Source organism: Chiloscyllium plagiosum, unplaced genomic scaffold (genome assembly GCF_037043375.1).
Source record: "Chiloscyllium plagiosum isolate Xiang-an unplaced genomic scaffold, Cpla_swu_hap1 HiC_scaffold_45, whole genome shotgun sequence".
Taxonomy (NCBI): domain Eukaryota; kingdom Metazoa; phylum Chordata; class Chondrichthyes; order Orectolobiformes; family Hemiscylliidae; genus Chiloscyllium; species Chiloscyllium plagiosum.
The window spans coordinates 6,448,173-6,474,472 of NW_028270183.1; the positions used below are offsets into that span (position 1 = coordinate 6,448,173).

Below are 26,300 nucleotides of genomic sequence, written 5' to 3' on the forward strand. Positions count from 1 at the left end.
GTTACGGAGGCAGGCACTGAGGAAGCAAATGTGGCTGTGGAGCGAGTCTGTTTCAGGACATGATTGAAGAGCTTCAGGGCAGAGGAGGTGACCTGAGGGTTGCAGTGAGAGAGAGACTCACTGAGATTCTTGTAGAGAGAGGAGGAGAACTTCTTCAAGGCAGGCATCCTTGCAAGAGGATTCGCAGTAGGGTTAAAATCAAAGAGGTAAAAACAATGACTGCAGATGCTAGAAACCAGAGTCTAGATTAGAGTAGTGCTGGAAAAGCACAGCAGGTCAGGCAGCATCCGAGGAGCAGGAAAATCGACGTTTCAGGCAAAAGCCCTTCATCAGGAATAGAGCCCGAAACATTGATTTTCCTGCTCCTCGGATGCTGCCTGACCTGTTGTGCTTTTCCAGCACCACTCTAATCTAGACTCTGGTTTCCAGCATCTGCAGCCATTGTTGTTACTTAGTTTTTCCCTTACGGAGCGCCTCCTGCTGGGGATCTTCACCGCCAGGAGGTCAAACACGACACTGACATTATGCGGATGGGGGTGGGCATTAGTCAGGAAGTAGAGGAGCCCATCCACAGAACTCCTCCACGCCAATGAAAGGGAAATGGCACAAACTTCCTGACCTGTGGGGCAGATTCCCTTTTCAGATATTTTTGATTAACGTGTTCAGGACAGTTACGGCACATGTTGGGAGCAGAGTGGATCTGAATCCTGGAGGGAATGACAACGGGGATGTCCAGAACTTGAGACCAAACCAAATAGCTTCTCATGTAGATAATGTCCTCCCCTTGAGTCTGTCCTGCTATTCAGAGGCATTACCTCAGGCCTGTAGCTTTTTCCTCATTCATCCTGTTCAAAGATGTTACGACACATCTCCAGAGCTGTTTGGATTTGAACCAAATCTTCCTAGTCCAGAGGCAGGAACATTATCACCGCACCACAGGAGCCCTCACCTTTCTATTCCCTATTTAAGAACCCTTCATAAATCTAATTAACTAATTTAACGTATCTAAGGAAGGATGTGCTGGCCTTGGAGGGGGTCCAAAAGAGGTTTGCAAGAGTGATCCCGGGGACGATGGGCTTGTCATATGAAGAGCGGTTGAGGAGTCTGGGTCTGTACTCGATGGAGTTTAGAAGGGTGGGGGGGGGGGGGGGATCTCATTGAAATGTACAGAATCCTGAGAGGATAGTGTGGACGTGGAGAAGATGTTCCCACCCAGTGGGAGAGACTAGGACCCAAGGGCACAGCCTCAGGGTGAAGGGGTGACCCTTTAGAACTGAGAGGAGGGGGCATTTCATCAGCCAGAGTGGGGGGATTCTGGGGAACTCATTGCCACAGATAGCTGTGGAGGCCAAGTCATTGAGTGTCTTTAAGACAGAGGCAGATAGTTTCTTGATCAGTATGGGGATCGGGATTATGGGGAAATGGCAGGAGAATGGGGTTGAGAAGCATCTCAGCCATGATCAAATGGCAGGGTAGACCCGATGGGCTGAATGATCTGTATCTGCTCCTCTGGTCTTATGGTCTTTTTACACCTTATAATACAAAATAAGTAAATGTCAATAAGTGTCATTTTATGCATACACATATAGTTTTTGTTAACCTGTTCACACGTATTATAATATGCCTCCAGGACAGATGGGAATTGAACCCAGACACTTTGGTTCAGAGGTAGGGGCATTGTCACCATGGCACTAGAGTGCCCATAAGACTATCAGACGTAGAAGCAGAATTAGGCCTTTTGGCCCACTGAGTCCAGTTCCGGTGTTGTACATATCCTCGACCAGTTTATCACAGAATCATAGAATCTCTACAGTGTGGAAGCAGGCCACTCGACCCAACAAATCCACACAGACCCACTAAGAGTATCCCACCAGACTCATCCCCCTACGCTATCCCTGAAATCTTGCAGTTGCAGTGGCTAATGCACCTTACCTACACATCCCTGAACACTGTGGGCAATTTAGCATGACCCATCCACCTAACTTGCACATCTTTGGGCTGTGATCTTACAATCAATGTTGTGGTTCTGTTTGCCGAGCTGGGAACGAGCACCCAAGCTACAAATCTTCTCACAATCAATACAATTGACATAATAACAATATTTTCAAAAGATTCAATCAGATTGAACAGGCTTGTCCAACTCTTTCAAAACCACTGCAGTCTCTAATGAGCCTAAAATAATAATGTATTGTGCCACTTCACCCTTCATTGTGAATTCTGACATTTCTCAACAACAGATATTCCCTCTCTCGTGTGTCTCAAGTACTGGCAAGACACACACAACTTTCTGAAGAGATTTGAAACCACAGGAAGATTTGGAAGATTATAAATAGAGCCTCTGTTATATTCTGCCAATTTCCTTTACAATCCTAGTGTCGAAACCATCTGGTCCTGAGGATTTGTCTCTGTAAAGTGTCATTCTATGCTTCTTACACTTTCAGTTTGCTTGTGTTAATTTTGGTGAGTTCCTCTGACTGAATATTAGTTTCCAGCTCTCTGACCTCTTCCTCTATCGTAAATACTAACCCAGAGTAACTGCTCAAGACAGCCACTGGTTCCTTATTTTCGTCAGTAATACCATCATTACCAGTTCACACTGCTCCTGACTTTCCGTTTTCTGTAAGGCCATTGTAACAAAAAATTATTTCGGTTTAATATTCCTCCGGAACTTGTTTTACGTAATCCTTTTTACAAATTTCTTTCTTTCATCTATTCTTCAAATTGCTCACTGTACTGAGAACCTGTGCAACATTTTTTTTGTATGATCTGGTTTGAATTTCATTGTAGAGTCCTAGAGTATTACAGCCCATTGTGTCCATTGTCAGATATCGAGCACCAATCTACTCTAATCCCACTTCCCAACACTTGACCCTAAGCCTTGTATTCTACAGCAATTCAAATGTTTATCTAAATACTTCTTAAATGTCCTCTCTCTCTACCACCCTTACGTGCTGCCAGATCTGTTGAGTTTTTCCAGCAATTGCTGTTTTTGTTATGCAAATTAGGCGTGTATTCTTCAGAATTTAGAAGATTGAGGAGTCATTTGGCCAAAGTCTACAAGATATTAGACACAGAAAAGGCAGGGTGGAGGATGTAGAACTTGGGTGGGTGGTATGGTGGGGGGGAGGAGTGGGGGGGATGGGGGGGGGGTAGAATGGTGGGGGGACTGGCGGGGGAGGTTGGGGCGGGGGAGGGGGTTGGGGGGATAGCCTGAGAATCAGACCGTTCAGGAGAGATGTTAGGAAACACTTCTCCGCACGAAAGGTACGAGAGGTTCCACAAGCGGCAGTGGATGCTGGATTCATTGTTAATTTTAAATCTGTGGTCGATAATCTTTTTTTGTTCAACAAAGATATAAAGGGATATGGGCCAAAGGCAGCTGTATGGAGATCCCTCACAGATCAGCCATGAGCTCATCAATTGGCAGAACAGGCTCGAGGGGCCGAAAGGCCTACTCCTCTTCCGATGTTCCAATGCTACTCTGTACCCTCCATTATTTCTGTTCCTTTCCTGGGGAATTTATGTCTGGGTATGTTTAAATCTCAGACCTGACTGTTTTTGCAGTTGTGTCTCAATAGTGCCTGATGTGCCATACCATCAAAGGTTACATTTGCACCTGCGATTCACTCAAACGATTTCTTAGATGCCGTCTCCTCCTCACTTATTCTCTCCCTCACTGTCTCTCCACCCCTTCCTCTGTACCCCCTCTCTTGCCCTTTTCTTCCTCCTTTCTATTCCTCTGTCTCTCACTCTAGTTCTCCTTCCATTGATTTCAGTGACTGAAACCTAGACGACGAGAGCAGGAAGAGGTCCCTTGTGTCTGTTCCACCAATCAATATGATCACAGCTGATCATTGACCTCAATACCCTAATCCCACCCTCCCCCAAATCCCATGATCCCTTTTAGCCACAAGAGCTATATCTAATTCCTTCTTACAAACACAGCATGTTTTGGTCTTGACCACTTTCTGTGGGACTGCATCCTACAGACTCCCCACTCTCTGGGTGGAGACATTTCTCCTCAGCACAGTCCTAAATGATCTACACCATATCCTTAAACTCTGACCCCTGATCCTGCACTCCCCACCATTAGGAACATTCTTCCTCCATCGAACCTGTCTTGTCCTGTTAGAAGTTTTTTAGCTTTCTATGAAATCTCCCCTCATTCTCCTAAACTCGAGTGAATCCAATTCTCACTGACTCAATCTCTCCTCGTGTATCAGTCCTGCCGTCCCAGGAATTAATTTGGTAAGCCCCTCTGAAACAAGAATACCCTTCCTTTGATAAGGAGCCCAAAACCCCACATGATGCTCCAGGTGTGGCCTCACCAAGGTCCTGTACAAGTGCACTGCAAATCCCTGCCCCTCTACTCGAGTTCTCTCACTGTGAAGGACGACATACTGACTTCCTTCTTTACTGCGTGCTGTGTTTACTCGCAGTGACTGGAGCATGAGGACTCCCAGCTCGCATTGGTCATTCCCCCCTCCCCATTTACAGCCACTCAAACATTGACCTGTCTTCCTACTTTTGACACCAGTGGGGTTAACCTCACACTTATCCACATTATATCGGACCTGCCACGCACGTGCTCACTCACTCAGCCTGTCTAAACCACACTGCAACGTCTCTGCAAACTGCTCACCCATCCACGTAGCTTTGTGTCATCTGCAAACTTTGATATGTCACATAGTGAGGAGTGCAGATGCTGGAGAGTCAGCGTGGATAAAGTGTGGAGCTGGGAAAGCACAGCAGGTCAGGCAGCATCAGAGCAGCAGGGGGAGTCGATATTTCAGGTCAGGACACTTCATTAGGACTGGGGGAGGGGGAAGGGGGCTGAGAAATAAATGGGGCTAGGGATAAGGTAGGTGGGATGGCAATAGGGGGATGCAGGTAGGGCGTTATTGTGATTGCAAACACCTATCGCCATCCCCCTACTTCTTCCCCCTTGCCCACACACCCTTGATTTATTTCTCAGCCCCCTTTTCCCCCTCCCCAGCCCTAACGCAAGGTTCAGATGTGAAATGCCGTCTCCCCCCTGCTCCTCAGATGCTGCTTGCCCTGCTGTGTTTTTCCAGCACCACAATTTATCCACTCTGACAGGCGGGACAGACTAAATGCGGGGAGGATGTGTCCTGTGCTTGGAGAGTTTAGACCCAGGGGCCACAGTCTCAGCATATGGGCCATTTAGGAACGATTTCTCCCCTCAGAGGATGGTGAACATGTGGAATTCGCTAACCTGAAAGGAGATCAGGTGTATTCAAGAAAGAGAGAGATCAGTTTTAAAGTCATCAAGGGGCATGCAGTGAAAACAGGAACTTGGAGTTAAGCTAGAGAATCAGCCATGTTCCTATTGAACAGTACATCAGTCTTAAAGGGCTGAATGGCCTCCTCCTGTTCCTAGTTCCTCTCACCTCATTCATCCCTCTCGCTCTGTTCACACGTCTCTCACTCTTTCTCCCTCTCTCCCTTAGCAGCATCAGAGTTGTTGGAATCAAGAGATTGAGAAACAGGCCATTATTTACTGATGTCCTTCGTAAGACCTTTGGACTGGACTAATCTGGATCTGGCTCAATATTTTGGACAGCACTTCCTCATTGTTTGGATGCCTGTTTTAAAATATTGGGCAGACACTGTTGCCACAATAAATAACTGAGGCGGGTGCATTAGCAAGTCATACGGAGCTCCCACTTCCTCCTATTAGCCAGCTTTGGGACTCCCAGTGTGAACAAGGACAGAATATCACCCATTAAGAATCCAGCAATACTTGTAAAGTGAGAGCAGGCAGTAAGAAGGGGAGGTGACGGTCTAGCGGTATTATCACTGGACTGTTAATCTAGAGGGAAGCAAGTGAACACTGCAGGGGCGGGAGATCAGAGTCGAGAGTGTGGTGCTGGAAAAGCACAGCAGGGTCAGGCAGCATCCCGAGGAGCAGGAGGATTGACGTTTCAGTTCCTGATGAAGGGCTTATGCCTGAAACGTCGATTCTCCTGCTCCGCGGATGCTGCCTGACCCTGCTGTGCTTTTCCAGCACCACACTTAGATATTTTTAGATTACTTTCAGTGTGGAAACATGCCCTTCGGCCCAGCAAGTCCACACCGACCCTCCGAAGCGCAACCCACCCAGACCCATTCCCCTACACTTACCCCTGCCCCTAACACTACGGGCAATTTAGCATGGCCAATTTACCTAACCTGCACATTTTTGGACTGTGGGAGGAAACCGGAGCACCCGGAGGAAACCCACTCAGACACGGGGAGAACGTGCAAACTCCACACAGTCAGTCGCCTGAGGTGGGGATTGAACCCGGGCCTCTGGTGCTGTGAGGCAGCAGTGCTAACCACTGTGCCACCGTACCGCATCACTCTCGACTCTGTTAATCCAGAGAACCAGGTAACATTCTGAGGACTTGGGTTTGAATCCTGCTGTGGCAGAGGGTGGAATTTAAATTCAATAAAAATAAAATCTGGAATCAAGAATTTAGTGATGAACATGAATCCATTGTTGGTAAAATCCCATCTGGTTCACTAATGCCCTTCAAGGAAGGAAATCTGCCATCCTTACCTGGTCTGGCCTTCATGTGACTCCAGACCCACAGCAAAGGGTTTGACATTTAATAGCCCACGCTAAGTGTATATAGTGATAGGTAACAAATGTTACCCATGACAGCAATGTCAATATCCCAGAAATAATACAATAAATAGCCTGACAGTGCTCACAGTTATAGACATCACCTTCCCTGCTGGGGCTATTTCTGAACTTAATCAATGCAGAACTCGCTCATGGCTGCCCTCTGGGCAATTAGAGATGTCCAGCCAGTGACACCCTCATCCCGTGAATGAATAAAAAAAAAACCTTGGCTGGTTAACAAGGAATCCGGAGAGACGCAGCTAGTTAGAGTGACGCATGTTGAGAGAATCCATGCAGATAATGTTAGCATTAGTCACCCTGGGAATGAAAACCTCAGAGGTTTGAGTGAACTGAGTTTGCCCTCAGTTCAATGTGACTGTACTGCCTCAAGTAACATTGGGCGGGAGATCAGACCAGAATTAGCTGCAGTGCCATCTGTTTCTCCACATGTGGTCCGTTCAGAGCTGCCTCTGTTGGATTGAACCGCCTGATTCCATGGCCTCTCAATCCGGTGGGAGCGCCATAAGGTAGGTTTGGTGTTAATAGGGTCAGGGCAGGCAAGTGGGATCACCATTCCTCCTTCTCTGGGAGAAATCCGGGTAATTACTGCCAATGGTTCCTCTCCCAGCCGGTCAGACTCCCCTCGACACTCAGTCTGGAACGGTTCACCAAGTCCTCACTTTCAAAATGTTCAAATCCTTTCCTGTCCTCCTTTCCTCACCTTCCTATTGTCTCACAGCCCTTAGAGAAATGTTGTCAATTTACAAATGATCGAGGAAATGCTCCATAGAGGCAAGGGAGCAGCTCATGCACATTGAAGCCAAGACTTAAGGAATGGTGTTGGTACGTTCGTTACAGAAGGAGGATGTGGCATCTATTAGTGCGCTTGATACCTTTACAGAGTTGAGCACCGTAGGGAATACTTTGCCTTAGATCCCCTGGTCTTCACCAGTGTCCTATTAGTGACCTTATCAAAACCATTCCACGTAGACCACATCAACTTACGTCCCCTCATCAAAACATCCTCAAACGTTCCATCAAATTTGTCAAACATGACCTTCCCTGAACAAATCCGCACTGCCTCTCCTGGATTAGCCCATCTCTCTCCAAGTGCGGATATACCCTATCTCGTAGAATTCTTTCCAATAACTTCCTTCTCAAGAGGTTAGACAAACTTGCCTGTAGTTTCCTGGTCTATCCCTTCCTCCCTCTCTTGCGCAATGTTTGCATCCTCCTGTCCTCCTGGTCAGAGAACATTTCAGAAATACCATCAGGACCTCAAATATCTCCTCCATCACTTCCTTCAACTGCCTGGATTATGTCACGTCCTGGCCTGCTGAGCCCTCTAGTATGTCCTCTCTCTTCATGTTAGTTTTCTCTAACATTTTACAAGTCCTCCAGCTTGTGTCTTCATCTTTCTTTTTTGTTGTGTGCAAAGTATTTGTTGAGGATTCTGTCCACATCTCCTGGATCCACATGCAGGTTACCCCCCCCCCCCCCCCCCCCCCGGTCAACATTCACTAGCTAATTCTACCTTTGTGCAGATGTGTAGAATGAGCTCCTTCTGTAGACACATAGAAAATTGGGGTCGGAGTAGGCCATTCAGCCCTTCTACCCTGCTCCACCATTTAATCTGACCATCCAACTCAGTACGCTGTTTCCACTTTTACCCCACACCCTTTGATCCCTTTAGTCATAAGAGCCATATCTAACTCTTTCTTGAATGCATTCAATGTTTTGGCCTCAAATGTTTTCTGTGGCAGAGAATTCCACAGGCTCCCCCCACTCTCTGGCTGAAGAGGTTTCTCCTTAGCTCTGTCTGAAACGGCCTACCCTATTTCCTTAGTCTGCGACCCCGGGTTTTGGATTCCCCGGTCATAGGGAACACCCTTTTGCATTTACCCTGTCTAGTCTTGTTTGAATTTCATAGGTTTCTACGAGATTCCTCACATCCTTCTAAACTCCAGTGACCAATCCAATCCCCTTTCATACACCAGTCCTGCTCATTCCTGATGAAGGGCTTTTGCCCGAAACGTCGATTTTCCTGCTCCCCGGAATGCTGCCTGACCTGCTGTGCTTTCCCAGCACCACTCTGATCTTGACTCTGATCTCCAACATCTGCAGTCCTCACTTTCGACCAGTGCCTCCATCCCAGAAATCAGTTTGGTAAACCTTTGCTGAACTTCCTCCATTGCTAGAACATCCTCCCTCAGATCAGGTGACCAACCTGGACACAAGACTCCAGGTGTGACCTCGCTAAGGCCCTTGCTACAATTGCAGCAAGGTATCCCTGCTCCTGCACTCGAATCCTCTCACGATGAAGGTTAATGTAGCATTTACACCTTCACCCTCTGCTGCACCTGAATGGGTGACTGGTGCACAAGGACACCCAGGTCTCGTTGCACCTCCCCCGTTCCCAACCTATCGCCCCTCGGATAATAACCTGCCTTCCTGTTTTTGCTAGCAAAGTAGGTAGCCTCACGTCTATCCAGATTGTACAACTTCCGCCATTCATTTGCCCACTCACTCAACTTGTCCAAATTGCACTGGAGCACCTCTGCAATCTCCTCGCAGTTCGCCCTCCCACCCTTGCGTTGTCTGCAAACGTGGAGCTTTTTCATTTGAGTCCTTCATCAAAGTGATTAATGTACTCTGTGAATAGCTAGGGTTAACGTACTGCTCCCTGCTGTACCACACAGTCAGTGCTTGCCACTCAGATCAAGACCTGTTCATTTGTACACATTGCACCTCAGACTTACAACCTGATTAATGGCTGATTGTTCACTTCCTTCTCTCTGTTGTAAACTCCTTGTTCGCTGATTGATACTTGTTTGAGGTTTGATTTCGTATTGCAGTTTCTCAGCCTTATTCCCACTATTAGTCATCCTCCTCCCACTCTCCACCTATTTCCTTTTGCAGTTGTGTCTGTTATTTTTCAGTCGTGAATAAAGCTTCTTTATTTTGAAGTCAGCTGCCACTGTGCCAATGTTCCCTTGCCCACTGGCGGGTGGACTTTCTCCCTCGTTCCCTGCCAAGGTCTACCAGTGAATACCAGAACCATGTGATTTCCCAATGTCATGCTCCAATGTTACAAACAGGACTTCCCTAGTTTCGGGTGACCAGCGGGGATCTAAGAAACAGATTGCCTTCAAACCCGAGACAGTAGGAACGAGAGGTGACTTCATGCAGGTCTCAGTATAGGGTGCATGGGACCGAACATAGAAAACTGAAAATGTGGGTCAAAGGCAAAATCTGGACTAATGTCCTTCAAGAAAGAGTTAGATACATTTCGTAGGGCAAAACGATCCAGGGAGAAAGCTGTCTCAAAGAGTCAAATGACTTATTTAGAGTCAGAGAGATGTACAGCACAGAAACAGACCCTTTGGTCCAACCTGTCCATGCCAACCAGATCTCCCAACCCAATCTAGTCCCCTTTGCCAGCACTTAGCCCGTATCCCTCCAAACTCTTCCTATTCATGTATCTATCCAGATGCCTTTTAAATGCTGTAATTGTACCATCCTCCACCACTTCCCCTGGCAGCTCATTCCATACACGCACCACCCCCTGGGTGAAAATGTCGCTCCTTTTATATCTTTTCTCTCTCACCCTAAACCAATGCCTGCTGCTAGTTTATATATTTCTCACGCATAAAAAAACAAATGATCCTTTAAATCACAGCAACAAAGAAGGTGAAAGGGAAAAGAAATATTGAAAAGGAATGGAAGGTTTGAGATATAAAAATAGGCTGGATAAGCTGGAGTACATGAGACTGAGGGGTGACCTTATTGAGGTTTATATAATTGTGATAGATAGGTGAATAACAAGAGTCATTTCCCTGGGGTGGGGAGTTCAAAACTATTCTTAAGGTGAGAGGAGAAAGATTTACCAAGGACGTGAAGCACAACATTTTTACACAGAGAGTGTTTCACGTGTGGAACTTCCAGAGGAAGTGGTGGATGTGGGCACAGTCACAACGTTTAAAAGAGATAAGTACATGAATAAGAAAGGTTTGGAGGGATATGGGCCAGGCGCAGGCAGGTGGGACTGGTTTAGTTTGGGAACATAGTTGGTGTGGATTATTTGGACCAAAGGGTCTGTTTGCGTACTACATGATTATGCATCTATGTCTCTATGACTCTATGACTTTACTTGAATCCACGTGGTATTCAGGATGAAACAAATAAATTATAAGCACAAATAGACACTGATGGTTAGGATCTTATAGCCATAACATAAGCATTGTTTCAAAGAAATCAGCACTCGTAACTAAATATTCTGGGGCATGTGACTTTTCGAAAGAAAGGAAGGAAGGAAAATAAGGAAGGGTAGCTTTGTTAGTATGTGAGATAGAATAAACACAATAGCAAGCAATGACTTCAGTTTGGATAATCTTGAATCCTTACAGATGAAGGTAAGAAATAGCAAGGGGAGGAAGACATTGCATTGAGTAATCTGCAGGCCCCCTAACAGCAGCTATACTGTACATCAGAAAAATAAATCAAGAGATAATGCTAGAGTATTAAAAAGCCATGAATTAATCATGAGTGTCTTCAACCTTTGACAGAAGGAGCAGTGATGAAGAATTCACAGAGTATGTTTGTAGCAGTTTAATGGAACAACGTAGTATGGATTCAATCAGACTATTTTGGAACTGGACATGTGTAATGAGGCAGGGTCTGTGTAAAAGATGCATTAGGCAACAGTAACCATAACATGGCAGAACTTAACGATCCATTTGAGAGGATAGAACTTGGCTCTGAAGCAACTGACAAAGGAATGAGAGCAGAGTTGGTCGGAGTGAGAAAGGAGTTTAGCAGAAGGGACAGTGGACGAGCAATGGCTGATATTTAAGAAAATAGTTCGTGACACGCAACAAAGTTGTATCTTAGTGAGGAAGTAGGATCCTTGGAAGACAGTAAATCCAGTTAACCAATGAAACTAAGGGCAGTACCAAATTGAATAAGACATTTATAAAGGGACAAAGTTTAGTGGTAAGTCAGAGGACTAGGAAAGTTTTAAAAATTAACCAAACAAACCAAACAAAAGGGCAGAAATAAACAATAAGGGTGAACTAACAAGTAACAACAGGAGTGACAGTACAAATTTCTTTTAATGTATAAAAAGGAAGAGAGAGCCCAAGAAAATGAGGCTGGGGAAATAACGATGGGGAGCCAGGAATTGGAAGAGGAATTGAATCAATACTCTGCATTAATCATCACAGGAGAAGACACTACTGGCGTTCCGGAAATGTGAAATAATCAAATGGCAAAAGGGGAGAGGAAATAAACACTATAATTATTCCTGGAGAAAAAGTGCCAGGGAAACTAATAGGGCTAAAGGCTGATAAATTCCCCAAACCAGATGGGATCCATCCTTGGATATTAAAGAAAGTAGTTACAGACACAATTGATGCATTGATCGTCATTGACCAAGAATCCTTAGATTCAGAAAAGTCTAAGACAATGGAAAACCAGCCAGTGTAGCACCTTTATTTTAAAGGGAAGGCAATAAAAAGCAAGTCACTGTAGCTTAGTTAGTGTAACATCTGTTATTGAGATTATTTAACTCTATTCTAAAAGGTATAATAGTAATGTCCACCCCTTTAAACCAGGAGGCCTGGTTTCAAGTCCCACCTGCTCCAGGGGTTGTAATAATGCATCTGAACAGAAAATATCTGTAATAATAGAGCATTTAGAAATTTCTAATGCCAATACACAATATCAGCAAGACTTTATGAAGGGGAAAATGTGCCTGGCAAGTTCATTAGAATTGTTTTGAGGATGTAACAAGCAGGATCAATAAAGGGGGACAAGTAAATGTAATGTATTTTGGATTTACAGCATTCAGTAAGGTACTGCACATAAGGGTATTTAATAAGAGCTCATTGTGCAGGGACTAATATGGAGGATTTGATAATCAATTGAAGACAGAGAGTTTGAGATAAAGGGAGCATTTTCAAGATGGCACGCTGTAACTAGTGCAGACACCATTGGCAAGACAATAGGGTCTTAGGTGAGGAAAGTTAATGGGCTATTACAGATGACCCAAAAGAAATGGTGGGAAGGCAAGTAGGGGAAGATGAGTAGCAAAGAGTTATGTTAAGTGACAGAGCAAAAACTTGGTAGGTAAAATATAATGCCAAACTTTGGCAGGAAGAACAGAGGAGCTGAATATTGGTTAAACGGGGAAAAAACTGCAGAGGGGGATTGGGGGGGGTGGGGGGTGCTATATACTTTTTTATTCATTCACAGGCTGATGGCATTGCTGGCCAGGCCAGTATTTGTTGCCCATCCCTAATCGTCTAGAGGGCAGTTAAGTGTCAATCCCCATTGCTGTGGGATAAACAGTTCTGAGGAAGGGTCCCTCGACGTTAACTCTGATTTCTCTTCACAGATGCTGCCAGATCTGCTGAGCTTTTCTAGCAATTTATGCTTTTGGTTCCCATTGCTGTGGGTCTGGACTGGGTAAGGATGTTGGTTTCCTTCCCCAGTGAACCAGTTGGGTTTTTTTCCTGACAGTCAGCGGCAGTTTCAATGTCACCTTTAGGCTTCTAATTCCAGATACTTATTGAATTCAAATTCTACCATCAGTCATAGAGTCATAGAGTCATAGAGATGTGCAGCACGGAAACAGACCCTTTGGTCCAACCTGTCCATGCTGACCAGATATCCCAACCCAATCTAGTCCCACCTGCCAGCACTTGGCCCTTATCCTTCCAAACCCTTCCTATTCATATACCCATCCAGATGCCTTTTAAATGACATGGCAGGATTCAAACCCAGGCCCCTGGAACATTATCAGAGTCTCCTGGATTAATAGTCCAGCAATAATAGTCCATCACCTCTCCTTCATAAATGTAAATCATAAATCACAAAAAAAGAATGCTCCAAGTCCAGTGAGAAATGAGGAAGGTGTGTGGAACATTGTCTTTATTTCAAAGGGACTGGAATAAAAAAAAAGGGAAGTCTTGCTAAGACTGTACAGACCACAGTTTGGTTCCCTTATCTACAGAAAGATATACTGGCATTGGACCAGTCCAGAGAAAGTTCACTTGGCTGATATCAGGTTTGGAAGGACTATCTTATGAGGGAGAGGTTGAGGAGGTTTGGCCTACTCATTGGAGTTTCGAAGAATGAGAGATGACCTTATTGAAACATTAAAAACTCTTAGGGGGCCTGAAAAGGGAGATGTGGAGAGGTTGTTTCCCCTTGTGGGGGAACCTAAGACCAGACCGTATATTCTAATAGTAAGGAGTTGTGCATTTAAGACAGAGCTGAGGAGGATGTTTTCCTCTCAGCCAGGAGTGAATGTGTGGAATTCCTTACTGCAGAGGACTGTGGAGGCTGGGTCATTAAATATATTCGAGGCTGAGACAGGAAGAGGTTTTAATCAATAAGGGTTACGAGGTAAAAAAAGTAGCAGGAAAATGGAGTTACTAGGTCAGCCATGTCTCACTGACTATGCTCCTACACCCTGCTGGTTTTATGGCCATCTTCTGGCAAGGTTAGCATGTGGCAACAAAAATATTTTGTATTTACATAGCACTTCCTAAGCAGAGTGAAACAACTCCAAGCCCTTTGAAGGAGTGTTATCAACAACAGATACTCTAGTATTGCAGTGCTGTCTCTGATTGGACGCTGAGTGTATTGGCACATCCTGTGGAAGGCGCTATGTGAATCCAGAGTCTTTTTTCAGACTTCCTCAGTCTCTGACTTTGCCTTTCTCCCAACTCAAAAAGTTGTGATGACAAACCTGTCGCGACAGGCAGGAAGAATTGGGGACAGGAATATACACAAAACGTTTTAACGTGAGGGTGGTCTTTCCGTTAATTGACCCTGTCTGTATCTGCCCCGTCTTGCTTTACAGTTCCTTTGCCTCAAGAATATCCGGACCTTTTTAAACGCGTGCTGCGAGAAATTCAACATGAAGAAGAGTGAACTGTTTGAAGCCTTCGATCTGTTCGATGTACGCGATTTTGCCAAGGTACAGTGTTTATGTTATAGTCTGAAATTTCATTCTCTGCACTGCCTGGGTTCCAGAGGAAATGAAAACCTGTGGGAAGCCAAATTATTTTTTCAACCCTTTTATTATTGAGCTACTTCAGTTGTTCCTTTGTGAATATATGTTTATTGAGTCGATGGTCAATTCTGCTGAACCATTTGCAAAGGGGTCAGGTATCGGTTTGATAACCTGAACTATCTGACTATGCAACCAATTAACAGCAGTGTGGTTATCAAGGTCACTGGCTCCAGTTTTCCCACTGGCAATGGGTGAGAAGTTTGGCGGAATGGCACACAAAGGTACCTGTTTCCGGTTGGATGTTGAGTGTATTGGCACATCCTCAAGTTGTGGAAGGGGCAAGATGACTCTAGCAGTTTCCCTTTCACAGTCCTATGTTCGCAAGGATGACAACTCAGCAGTAGTCCCCACTAACAGAGTTGGTAGCTCTCGGAGATGTGGAGTGTTTTTCTTCTGTTATTCATTTACGGGATGAGGGCATCGCTGGCTAGGCCAGCATTTGTTGCCCCCATCCCTAATTGCCCAGAGGACAGTTAAGCGTCAACCATGTTGCTGTGGGTTTGGAGTCGCATATCGGACAGAGCACGTAAGGATGGCAGTTTCCTTCCTAATAGGACATTAGTGAACCAGATAGGTTTTACTGACAATTGAAAACAGATTCATGGTCATCATTAGACTCTTAATTCCAGATTTTTATTGAATTCAAATTCCACCATCTGCTGTAGAAGGATTCGAACCAGAATCCTGTTAAACAGGTCACCAGGCACCCACCCACTTTGCTTGCCTAATGTTGGCCATGGTGATAAAAGTCTACCTGGTTCACTGGTCCCCTTTAGGGAAGGAAATCTGCCATCTTTACCTGGTATGGCCAACGTGTGACTCCAGACCTGCACCAATGGAGTAGACTTTGGAATGGGCAATAAATGCCTTCCAAGCCAGCGGTGACATCATCCCATGAATGAATTGGAAAGGTCGCTGCTCCAAACGATGTACACTCGAACTTAAGTAGGCCATTTGGCCCCTCAAGCCTAGCTCACCATTCGGCAAGACTATGACGGATCTGCAGCAGACTTGAACCCCTCTTTCATTCCAGCTCATTCTAACTTTCAACTCCCTGACATTCCAAAAATCCACCTATCTTCTCTTTAGCTATTTCAGTGATCTAGCCTGCAGTGATCAACTCTCTGCGGAAGGGATCCCCAACCGTTCACTGGGAGAAGAAATTCCTTCACATCTCAGTTTTAAATAAGCGTCCGCTTATCATAAGACCATAAGACATAGGAGCAGAAATTAGGCCATTCAGCCCATTGAGTCTGTTCCACTATTTAATCATGGCTGATAAGTTTCTCAATCCCATTCTCCCACTTTCTCCCCCTAACCCATGATCACCTTGATAGTCAAGAATCTATCTATTTCGTTTTAAATACATTCAATGAGCTGACCTCCAAAGCCTTCTGCAGTAATGAATTCCCTCAATTCCCCACTCTCTGGCTGAAGAAGTTTCTCCTTATCTCTGTTCGAAAAGGTCTTCCCTTTACTCTGAGGCTGTGCCCTCAGGGTTCTCATCTCTCCTACCAATGGAAGCATGTTCCCAATGTCCAGGCTGTTCAGTATTCTGTACGTTTCACTGAAATCCCCCCTCATCCTTCTAAACTCCATTGAGTATAGACCCAGAGACTTCAAACGTTCCTCAGATATTAAGCTGTTCTTTCCTGGGATCATTCTCACGAACCTCTCCGAACATACTCCAGGGCCAGTACATCCTTCCTGAGATATGGGGCCCAAAACTGCACACAATACTCCAAATGTGGTCTGACTAGAGCCTTACAGAGCCTCAGAAGTACATCCCTGTTTTTACATTAAAGTCCCAAAATAAATACTATCACTGCATTTGCCTTCCTAACTACTGACTCAACCTGCAAGTTTACCTTGAGAGAATCCTGGACTAGAACTCCCAAGTCTCTTTGCACTTCAGAGTTCTGAATTTTCTCCCCATTTAGAAAATAGTCCATGCCTCAATTCTATAATTAAGTTCCCCAGTTCACCTATAGAAAGCTAATGTGCACACAGAAAGCGCTCAATGTCCAACCTGCATTAGTGTTCTTTGAGAATGTAACTGTTATCCACAAAGAACTCTATTCATCTTCGATGAAATGTTGGGGCGGAGTCTTTCATGTCCAACAGAGTGGACAGTCTCAGTCTAATGTCTCACCTGAAAGAGCTAGAATAGAACCAGGCTGAAATCTTACAAGTATGAAATGAAACGTAATCATTTTCCCACATGCTGGGTTTTGACCAAGCCACAAGAGTGAGCTGAAGCAGCTCTATTTCTAAGGAAAAAAGCCGGCATGAATTTTGTAACTGCCTGAAGTTATTCAGGGGAGACCATGGCCATGAAGCCTGCATGAGGTTGAGATGCTGTTAGAAACAGAAAATGGAGTGTCTTACTTCATGTCTTTTTTATAACCCCATACCTTGGAATTGAAGTGATTCATACTTGGATATGTTCCATCTTTTGTGGGTCTTTTGTGCAGTGAAACTACACAGCTGCTGGCAATGTTGCCTGGGTGAACAGCTGCACACACCAGCTAACTTTGTACAGTACTTGAGCTGATGTGACTGCCCCTCCAAAAGACCCTATGGCATCCCTGGGGGTATGCCGTGATATGAACACACAACTTAGGACCATTTGGCCTCTCGAGTCTGTTCTGCCTTCTGATAAGACTGTGTCTGATAGGACAGTAGCCTCAGTTCCCACCTACTTCTCCTTACACTTTGACCTCCTTTATTGTCAATCAGGAGGTGCTGGAGTTGGACTGGAGTGGACAAGGTCAAAGACCAAACGAGATCAGGTTATAGTCCAACAGGTTTATTTGAAATCGCAAGGTTTTAGGGCTCTGAAAGCTTGCAATTTCAAAGTATCTTTCTAACTCAGTTTTAAAAATATCCAATAATTCTGCCTCCACCATTACCTGGAGCGAAGAATTCCTCAGACAGAGAAAAATAAATTTACGCATCTCTGATTCAAGTGAGAGACCCCTTCCTTTTCAACTCTGCCCCCTGTTTCTGTCTTCTCCCCCACGAAGGAAACATTCTCTCTTGTTTACACGGTCAGAAGTCACACAACACCAGGTTATAGTCCAACAGGTTTACTTGAAATCCCAAGCTTTGGGAGCTTCAGTTGTCAAAGGAGCAACACTCCGAAAACTTTAATTCCAAATAAACCTAGGGGTGGCACAGTGGCTCAGTGGTTAGCACTGCTGCTTCACGGCGCCAGGGACCCAGGTTCGATTCCAGCCTCAGACGGCTGTCTGTGTGGAGTTTGTACATTCTCCCCGTGTCTGCGTGGGTTTCCTCCCACAATCCAAAGATGTGTGGGTCAGGTGAATTGGCCATGTTAAATTGCCCATAGTGATAGATGCATGAGTACGTGCGTGGGTCTGGGTGGGTTACTCTTTGGAGGGTTGATATGGACTTGTTGGGTCGAAGGGTCTGTTTCCACACTGTAGGGAGTCTAATCTATTTGCTTATAACTTGGTATCACGTGACCTTTGACCTTGTCCACCCCACTCCAACACCGACACCTCCACATCCTCAGCTTGCATCGACAATAATAGCTTCCACCTCCATTCAACATTTGATTATTGAGTGCTTTGAAATGTCTGCTCCATGTTTCAGCTCTGCTTTTCCCCCCTTTCTCCAGTTTGTCTATTTTTCTCTGAGTCCTCGCCCAGGCGTAACAAATCAAATGCGGTAAGCATCACTGGTGCACAAACTCACACAATCGAAGACGGAATAATTGAACAGTAGGTCGGAGAGGGTTCGGCCATCCCTGCCCAGGTACAAGCTAGACATGAAGTGGGACTCACTGCTCACTGAAATGACTCGGTCAGGTGAATGTGCTGCCAAAATGCCACGTGGGCGGTTTTCTGAATGTGGTCCGAATGGCAGACACTGTAACATGGCGAAGTTGGTGGAAAATGGAGGGAGCCAGCAAAAACTTCAAAAATATGCTGGCAAACTTTAATGAGATTTACGGCTGGGAGAGTTGAGCTAAATTCACTGGTGCCGATCTAATATTCCTGTCTCATGTTTCCCCTTGATAAACGAGATCAATGTGAGTGGGCGAGGCTGCAGGGTTTAACTTGGCTCTTGCTTTGCAACATAAATACCCTTCTATTTTCTGGGATCCTGCAATAATGACATCCCCCCTGCTGTTCTGTAATTTGTCCCAGCACCGTTCTTTCTAATTATATAATGACACAGTCATAAAATCACTTTGTCTGATCTGAATCGTTTAATACATCTGAGCTTTGCTGTTGATGATGGTGAGCTCCTTCTGTTCAGCCTCCCTAATCTTTCCTCATTGTCAAACTGGCTCAGATTAAGGCGCCTGTTTAATCTCTTCCTTCCACAACGCCAACCCTAACATTTTGCCTTTGCAGTATCTGGCTGCTTTGTTGTGTGGATCCTGAATCCTTGTCTCATGTGCATTTCCTTGGAACCTGATCCAGCCTTCTGATGTAGGTGAAAACGCTGCTTCCTGATACTTTCTGACCTTTGAGCAGAAAGGAGGAGGACAGCGAATGGCATCTCCCCCCCCCCCATCCCCCTCAAATCATCCACACGATGGGCGTTCAATTGACTGTTCTTCCTTCTGGTGTGGACTAATGCTTCACAGCCATGTGCTCAGATCCCACCCCTGGGGCAATTTCCATTTCAATACATTAATATATCTGCAATAAAAAACGCTGCTCTCAATAATGGTGACTATCATCAATGAGTAGGGGGAAGACCTGGCTTGGGGGTAATGTTTCAGACTAGTAATGCAGAGGCTCAGGTTAATGCTCTGGGGGACATGGGTCCACCATGGTGCTTGGTGAAATATGAATTCAATGAATATATCTGGAAAGTAAACTATAATGGTTTGTTGCAGAAACACATCTGATTCGCTAATGCCTCTTCGGGGAAAGGAAGTCTGGCATATGTATATATCCAGACCCAAAGCAATGTTAACTGTTGGTCAGTCACTCTTAACTGAACAGGCTGTGTGAGCCCCTCAGTGCAATTAAGGAGAAAATGAGGACTGAAGATGGTGGAGAGTCAGAGTCGAAAAGTGCGACGCTGGAAAAGCGCAGCCGGTCAGGCAGCATCCGAGGAAGCTGATGAAAGGCTTCCTGATGGAGGGCTTCTGCCTGAACTGTTGACTCTCCTGCTCCTTGGATGCTGCCTGACCGGCTGTGCTTTTCCAGCGCCACACTTTTTGACTCAGTTCAATTAAGGACAAGCAACAAATGCTGGCCTGTCCAGTGATGTGCTCAGTCCTGGGAGGAATGAACAACATTGTGGGAGGAAGTCAGCCTGCTATCATCTTCTCAATGGCAAAGAGGTATTGGGAACCAATGCTGGTCCAGCCAATGACATCCTGAAATTACAAATCTCCTGATACTGTCCTTTACGATTATTGCTTGTGTTATGGACCAGAACAGTCCTCCTAAAAATATATTGAGAAGATAGCCTAGACCATAACCTTTCCTCGTTTTAAAAGTAAATGTAAGGTGTAATATTCCAGATGCAATTCAATTGGTCAAGCCACTTGAGGTTAAGCCAGACACAATTTATTTAAACACTGTAGTTAAAATACAACGAAACAAAGAGGAACTTGAAATAACAACTCTACTGGAAAACTTAACAGAATAATAGATATAGTAACTGTTTATAATTAACTGTTCCAATAGAGTAACATCCCATAAACACACCCTCTGGCAAAAAGGCAAATTCAGAAAACAGATTATCTCACATGCAGTTCTCCAATCTAGGAGGAGGGAACATCAAAAGACAATTTGGAGAGAGAGAGAGTAGCAGCCAGGACAGATTCACTGCCTTCCAACCCTGCTGAGACCTCAGCAATAACTATTGAAAGCTAACTCAAAATATCCTGGATTTAGGAAAACTTGAACACACCCAGTCAGGCTGCTTCTATTGTTCCAACTTAAAAAAGAGTCCCCAAGGCCTCACAAGTTGTTTTCCTTCTCATAGACCACTCACTACCTGTCCACCAATCTCTCTCTAAAAGAAACCAGGACAATACACACCTCTTAAAGTTACAGCATCATCACAATTGCTACCCTGTTACCTTTTGGCATATTAAACAATATTTTTGTTTCAGTTAATGGCCCGATTAGTTATCTTATAGAATCTATGAGATTAAATCAAAGAGATGTTTCATTGAAGCTCTCTGTCTATGCTTATCAGGACAAACGCAAGAATTCCAAATTTCAAACAATCGCAACAATTTATATCACACAAGGGAAGGAGTGCTGATTGGCTGAGGCATTGCTATGTAGAAAGCAATGTGCGTTATATAGGCTCCACATATTTCTGGGTCGCTCATTAAGTGCAATAACTGAATATATTCCTTTTGCTCCTGGAGCAAGCTTCAAGCCAATATAGATGAGCTGACACAAGCACAACGGATTTAGTCTCAATCATTTGTTAGTTGTCCAATCAGGGCTGACGAACCAACCAATCAGCATCCTTTTCTCCTGTGGCATTCTAGGGTGGGTCCTGATGAGTGTAAAAGCAGATGCCTGGCAACATGCCTCTGTTTCTGGGCATGTTTCAGTTCTGAGTTACCCAGCAACTGTTCGTGTATGAGATGCTCTGAGGGATGTCTGTTTCTAAGGTTGTAGGGAACTGGTTTATTCAGTCATAGGGCAGTGAAATAAGGACTTTTGTGTTGGACTGGCAACCAGGATGAGATTTGCAACTCAGTCAGGAAGTTGAGCAGGGATTTGAGGCATAGTGTTTCCACCCGGAGGATGATGGGAATCTGGAATGCCGTGCCAGGGACAGTAGTTGAGGCAAGAAATCTCACAACCTTTAAAAAGTACTCGGATGAACACCTGAAATGTCACAAGATTCAGTTTGTGGGGCAAGTGTGGGAAGCTGGGATGAGTGGAGGTAGTTGTATTATGTTGGCAGTGCCCACTTTGTGGGTTGAAGATCCTCTTTTGTATTGTATGTTTCTACAATAGATCTGGAAGTTTCTGTGTCTGAACCACACAATGTCACTGTGAAAGTCTGTAAGCAAAAACCCAACTGAATACCTTTTAAAGAGGGATAGACAGGGTGCCTCGGTGGTCAGCACTGCTGTCTCACGACACCAGGGACGTGGGTTTGATTCCACCTTTGGGTGATTGTGTAGAGTTTGCACATTCTTCCTGTTTCTGTCGGGTGCTCCAGTTTGCTCCCTCAGTCCAAAGGTATGCAGGTTAGGGTGGATTAGAGTCATGCGGCATGGAAACAGACCCATCCATGCTAACCAGGGTTCCCAAATTAAAACAAGGCCCAGATCCCTCTAAACCTTTCTTATTCATGTGTGTGTCTAAATATTGTAACTATACCTGCATCTACCACTTCCTCAGGCAGTTCATTCCACATATAAACCACCCTCTGTGCAAAACAGTTGCACGTCAAGAGCTTTTTAAATATTTCACCTCTCACCTCAAAGAAATGCACCCTACTTTTGAACTCCCCCAACCTAGGAAAAAGATGATTGTCATTCACTTTACCTATGCCTCTCATGATTTTATAAAGCTCTATGTGGTCACCTTTCAACTTCCCCTGCTCCAGTGAAAAAAGTCCCAACGTCCCCTTATAACTCAAACCCTCAATTCCAGGCAACATCCTGGTAAAGCTTTTCTGAACCCTCTCCAATTTAATAATATCCTTCCTGTAGCAGGGTGACCAAAATTGTATGCGGTACTCCAAAAGATGCCTCATCAACGTTCCAAACAACCTCAACACAATGTCCCAGCTCCTGTGCTCAAAAGCTCTGAGCATTGAAAGCAAGTCTCCTTAGGGATGTGTGGGTCAGGTGGATTAGCCATGGTCAAGGCAGGGTCATGGGGATAGGCTGGGAGCAAGGGATTGGGTGGCAATGGAAGGGATGGAGATACAGGGGAAAGCAGTCTTCACTCAGCGAGATCGAGAAAGCTTCCCCCCTACCCCTCCCCAAGAGCTTGCTGGGGACAGAGTTCAATTACAAAACACAGAGGGGAGTTGACTTCCTATCGAGAAAGGAAGGAGGAACAAGGAAGGGTACAGAGAAAGAGGCCGAAGAGTGGCACAATGGTCTTTCAGAGGGCTAGCAGAGACACAATGGGTGAAGTGTCCCCATCCCCCAACACCTTTGGTGCTGTTACGATGTTGTGTTACCAGGACACCTGAGGAATAGCCAACCAATGGGGTTGGTCAGAGTCACCCCTCTCCCTGAAGGTCATTTTTGTTTCAAAAAAGGAATCCCACTCTTTATTGCTCACATTCCACATTTAACATTTCACTATCTGAAGAAAGGTCGCTGACCTGAAATGTTAACTCAGTCTCTCTCTCTCTCTCTCTCTCTGCAAAGTTGCTGCCAGACCTGCTGATCTCCTGCTTTTAATGCAGATCTTCAACTTTTTAAAAATATTTGTTAATGGGACGTAGATGTCGCTGGCTGGGCCCAGCATTTATTGTCTGTCCTTGATTGTTCTGGAGAAGGTTGTGGTAAGTTGCCTTCCTGAGCTGTTGTGGTCCCTCGGGCTCAAACCGTGCTGTTAGGGAACAAAATCTGCAGCACGGGTATCCACTCTCTCTACCACTGATGCTCAGTAGCAGTAGTGTGTACATGATGCTCTGCAATTCATCAAACGTCCAGAAATAGCACCATCCAAACCCATAACCACTTCCATCTAGAGGGACAAGGGCAGCAGACAAGGGGAACACCACCCCCTGCAAGTTCCCCTCCAAGCCACTCACCACCTTGACTTGGGAAATATATCGCCGTTCCTTTGGTGACTCTGGGTCAAAATATAGGAACTCCCTCCCTAACAGCACTGCCCCTCCACACCCTGCAGCGGTTCAAAAAGGCAGATCACCACCATCTTCTCCAGGGGCAGCTAGAGACAGGCAATAAATGCTGGGCCTGGCCAGTGACACCCACATCCCACAAAATGAATATAAAAGGAAGACACTCCATTCAGACTGGGAGCTCTTTTCACAGATTGGCAAGGCTGGGTGAAATATCGCAACGAGATTCCACCTTGTATTCCCAGCAGATTGAGTCAATCATTTCTCCTCATTAGCAGCGTAGAGCGGGATTACAGTAAAGGCCCTTCACTGGAGCTGCTGTGGGTGTTTATGGCAATCGATTATTTTGCTCTCACCACCAGGTCTGACTTGTCACTTTTAAGTCAACTCTCAACGGCTGAATGAGTGTGTTTTTATTTTGGTTCCGCTAACTCTGTCAGGATGCAATTAAGTTGCTGCATATGTTGAGAGTGCAACTCTTTTACTGCTGTTGGTGGTTTCTGGTGGGAAATAGAGCGTATAGAGAGATGTTTTGGTGTGGTGTGCCTGTGCGATGCAATAACTTTGAACTGCCGAAGGAAGGTTGTAACAACGCAAGGTGCAAATTGAGAAACTTCAGTTCGCACCTAATATGGTCCTTCCTCTTTGAAAACAGTTATTATTCGTCCAAGACCCTTTGCAACATTTGACTTGCTTGCCTTGGATTATTCTCACTCAAGTGTGCACACAATTTAGCAAAAGGTTGATTGACCCCCTGTGGTGCTATTTTAAAGTAGTTTTTGATGCATTGATTTCTTAGAACAAACAAAAAACAGCCAATCAAAGTCTGATATCTTTATCAGAGCTCCTTCCTCTCTCTGAGTTAATTGTTTGGCCAGTCCAAGCCCTGTACTGTCAGGGTACTTTCAGATTAACATGCTGAGCTGCTTTTCTTCCCGATTTACACCAGTGACACCACAGAAAGAAAAGGTCTTGTTAAAGAAATGTTCTCAGGTTCAGGTGGAAATGGGGATTTGAGGTTACAGTCAGATAAGCCACGAACCTTGTTGAGTGGTGAAGCAGGCTCGAAGGGCTGAATGGCCTCCTGATTCTGATGTGCACATGTTCGTACGATCACAAGCCCCTTCTTGCCAAGTCTCCCGTTCTTGCACGTATGACCCCACAGTCAGTAGGACACACTGATGCATGCACAAGCTAATTATGGCACGAAGGTTGGTGGAGTAGCAGAAAGCATAAAGGACTGTCAGAGAATACAGGAGGATATAGATAGACTGGAGAGTTGGGTGGGGAAGTGGCAGATGGAGTTCAATCTGGGCAAATGAGGTGATGCATTTTGGGAAGTCTAATTCTGGAGCAAACTATATTGTAAATGGAAGGGCCTTGGGAAAAGTTGATGGGCAGAGAAATCTGGAAGTGCAGGTCCATTGTACCCTGAAGGTTGCTGCTCAGGTGGATAGAGTGGTCAAGAAGGCATATGGTCTGCTTGCCTTCATTGGACGGGGTATTGAGTATAAGAGCTGGCAGGTCATGTTAAAATTGTACAAGACATTGGTTCGGCCGTGTTTAGAATACTGTGTACAGTTCTGGTCACCACATTACCAAAAGGATGTGGACGCTTTGGAGAGGATGCAGAGCAGGTTTACTAGGATGTTGCCTGGTATGGAAGGTGCTAGCTATGAAGAGGGGTTAGGTTTATTTTCATTAGAAAAAAGGAGATTGAGGGGGGACCTGATTGAGGTTCACAAAATCATGAAGGGTATAGACAGGGTGGATAGAGAAAAACTTTTTCCCAGGGTGAGGGATTCAATAATGAGAGGTCACGCTTTCAACGTGAGAGATGGAAAGTTTAAGGGGGATACACACGGCACACAGAGGGTGGTGGTTGTCTGGAACACGTTGCCAGCAGAGGTGGCAGAGGCAGGCACGGTAGATTCATTTAAGATGTGTCTGGACAGATGCATGAGTAGGTGGGGAGCAGAGGGATACAGATGCTTAGGAATTGACCGACATGTTTAGACAGTACATTTGGATCGGCTCAGGCTTGGAGGGCCGAAGGGCCTGTTCCTGGGCTGTAAATTTTCTTTTTTCTTTGTCCTAATTATCTTGAGATGGAGATAATTGGAATAGGCCATTCAGTCCCTCAAGCCTGCCCCATCATTCAACCAGACCATGACTGATCTGCCCCCAGCCTCACCTCCTCTCCCATGCCAGTTAGTCCTAGACCTCAACTGCCCGTTATTTCAGAAAGCTATCCTCTTTAAATAGTTTCAGTGACCTAGCCTCCACAACTCTCTGGGGTAGATCATTTCAGATGTTCCCACATGACCCCACCCCTGTCACCATTGATCCAATGGATTGAATTGTTTAATTTTATGCAGATAATTATTTTATTGACACCTTAGTCCAAAGGTTGAAGAACTGATGTGGTCTTCGATACTGAAGGTGCACTGGTTCGGACAGAACAGGTAGACAATAGACAATAGGTGCAGGAGTAGGCCATTCAGCCCCTCGAGCCTGCACCACCATTCAATATGATCATGGCTGATCATCCTTAATCAGTATCCTGTTCCTGCCTTATCCCCATAACCCTTGATTCCACTATCCTTGAGAGCTCTATCCAACTCTTTCTTAAACGAATCCAGAGACTGGGCCTCCACTGCCCTCTGGGGCAGAGCATTCCACACAGCCACCACTCTCTGGGTGAAGAAATTTCTCCTCATCTCTGTCCTAAATGGTCTACCCCATATTTTTAAACTGTGTCCTCTGGTTCGGGACTCACCCATCAGCGGAAACATGTTT

The 26,300-nt window shown here is 45.2% G+C and overlaps 1 protein-coding gene across 2 annotated transcripts in view; it reads left to right on the forward strand.

Annotated features, from left to right (window-relative positions):
* The window catches only part of vav1 (vav guanine nucleotide exchange factor 1), a 207,917-nt gene that overhangs the window by 36,097 nt on the left and 145,520 nt on the right, over window positions 1-26,300 (forward strand). For both annotated transcript variants that reach the window (XM_087983397.1, XM_087983398.1), the window contains exon 2: window positions 14,496-14,612. In XM_087983397.1, the coding sequence (XP_087839523.1) occupies window positions 14,496-14,612 (117 nt within the window). The remainder of the gene's footprint in view (window positions 1-14,495; window positions 14,613-26,300) is intronic.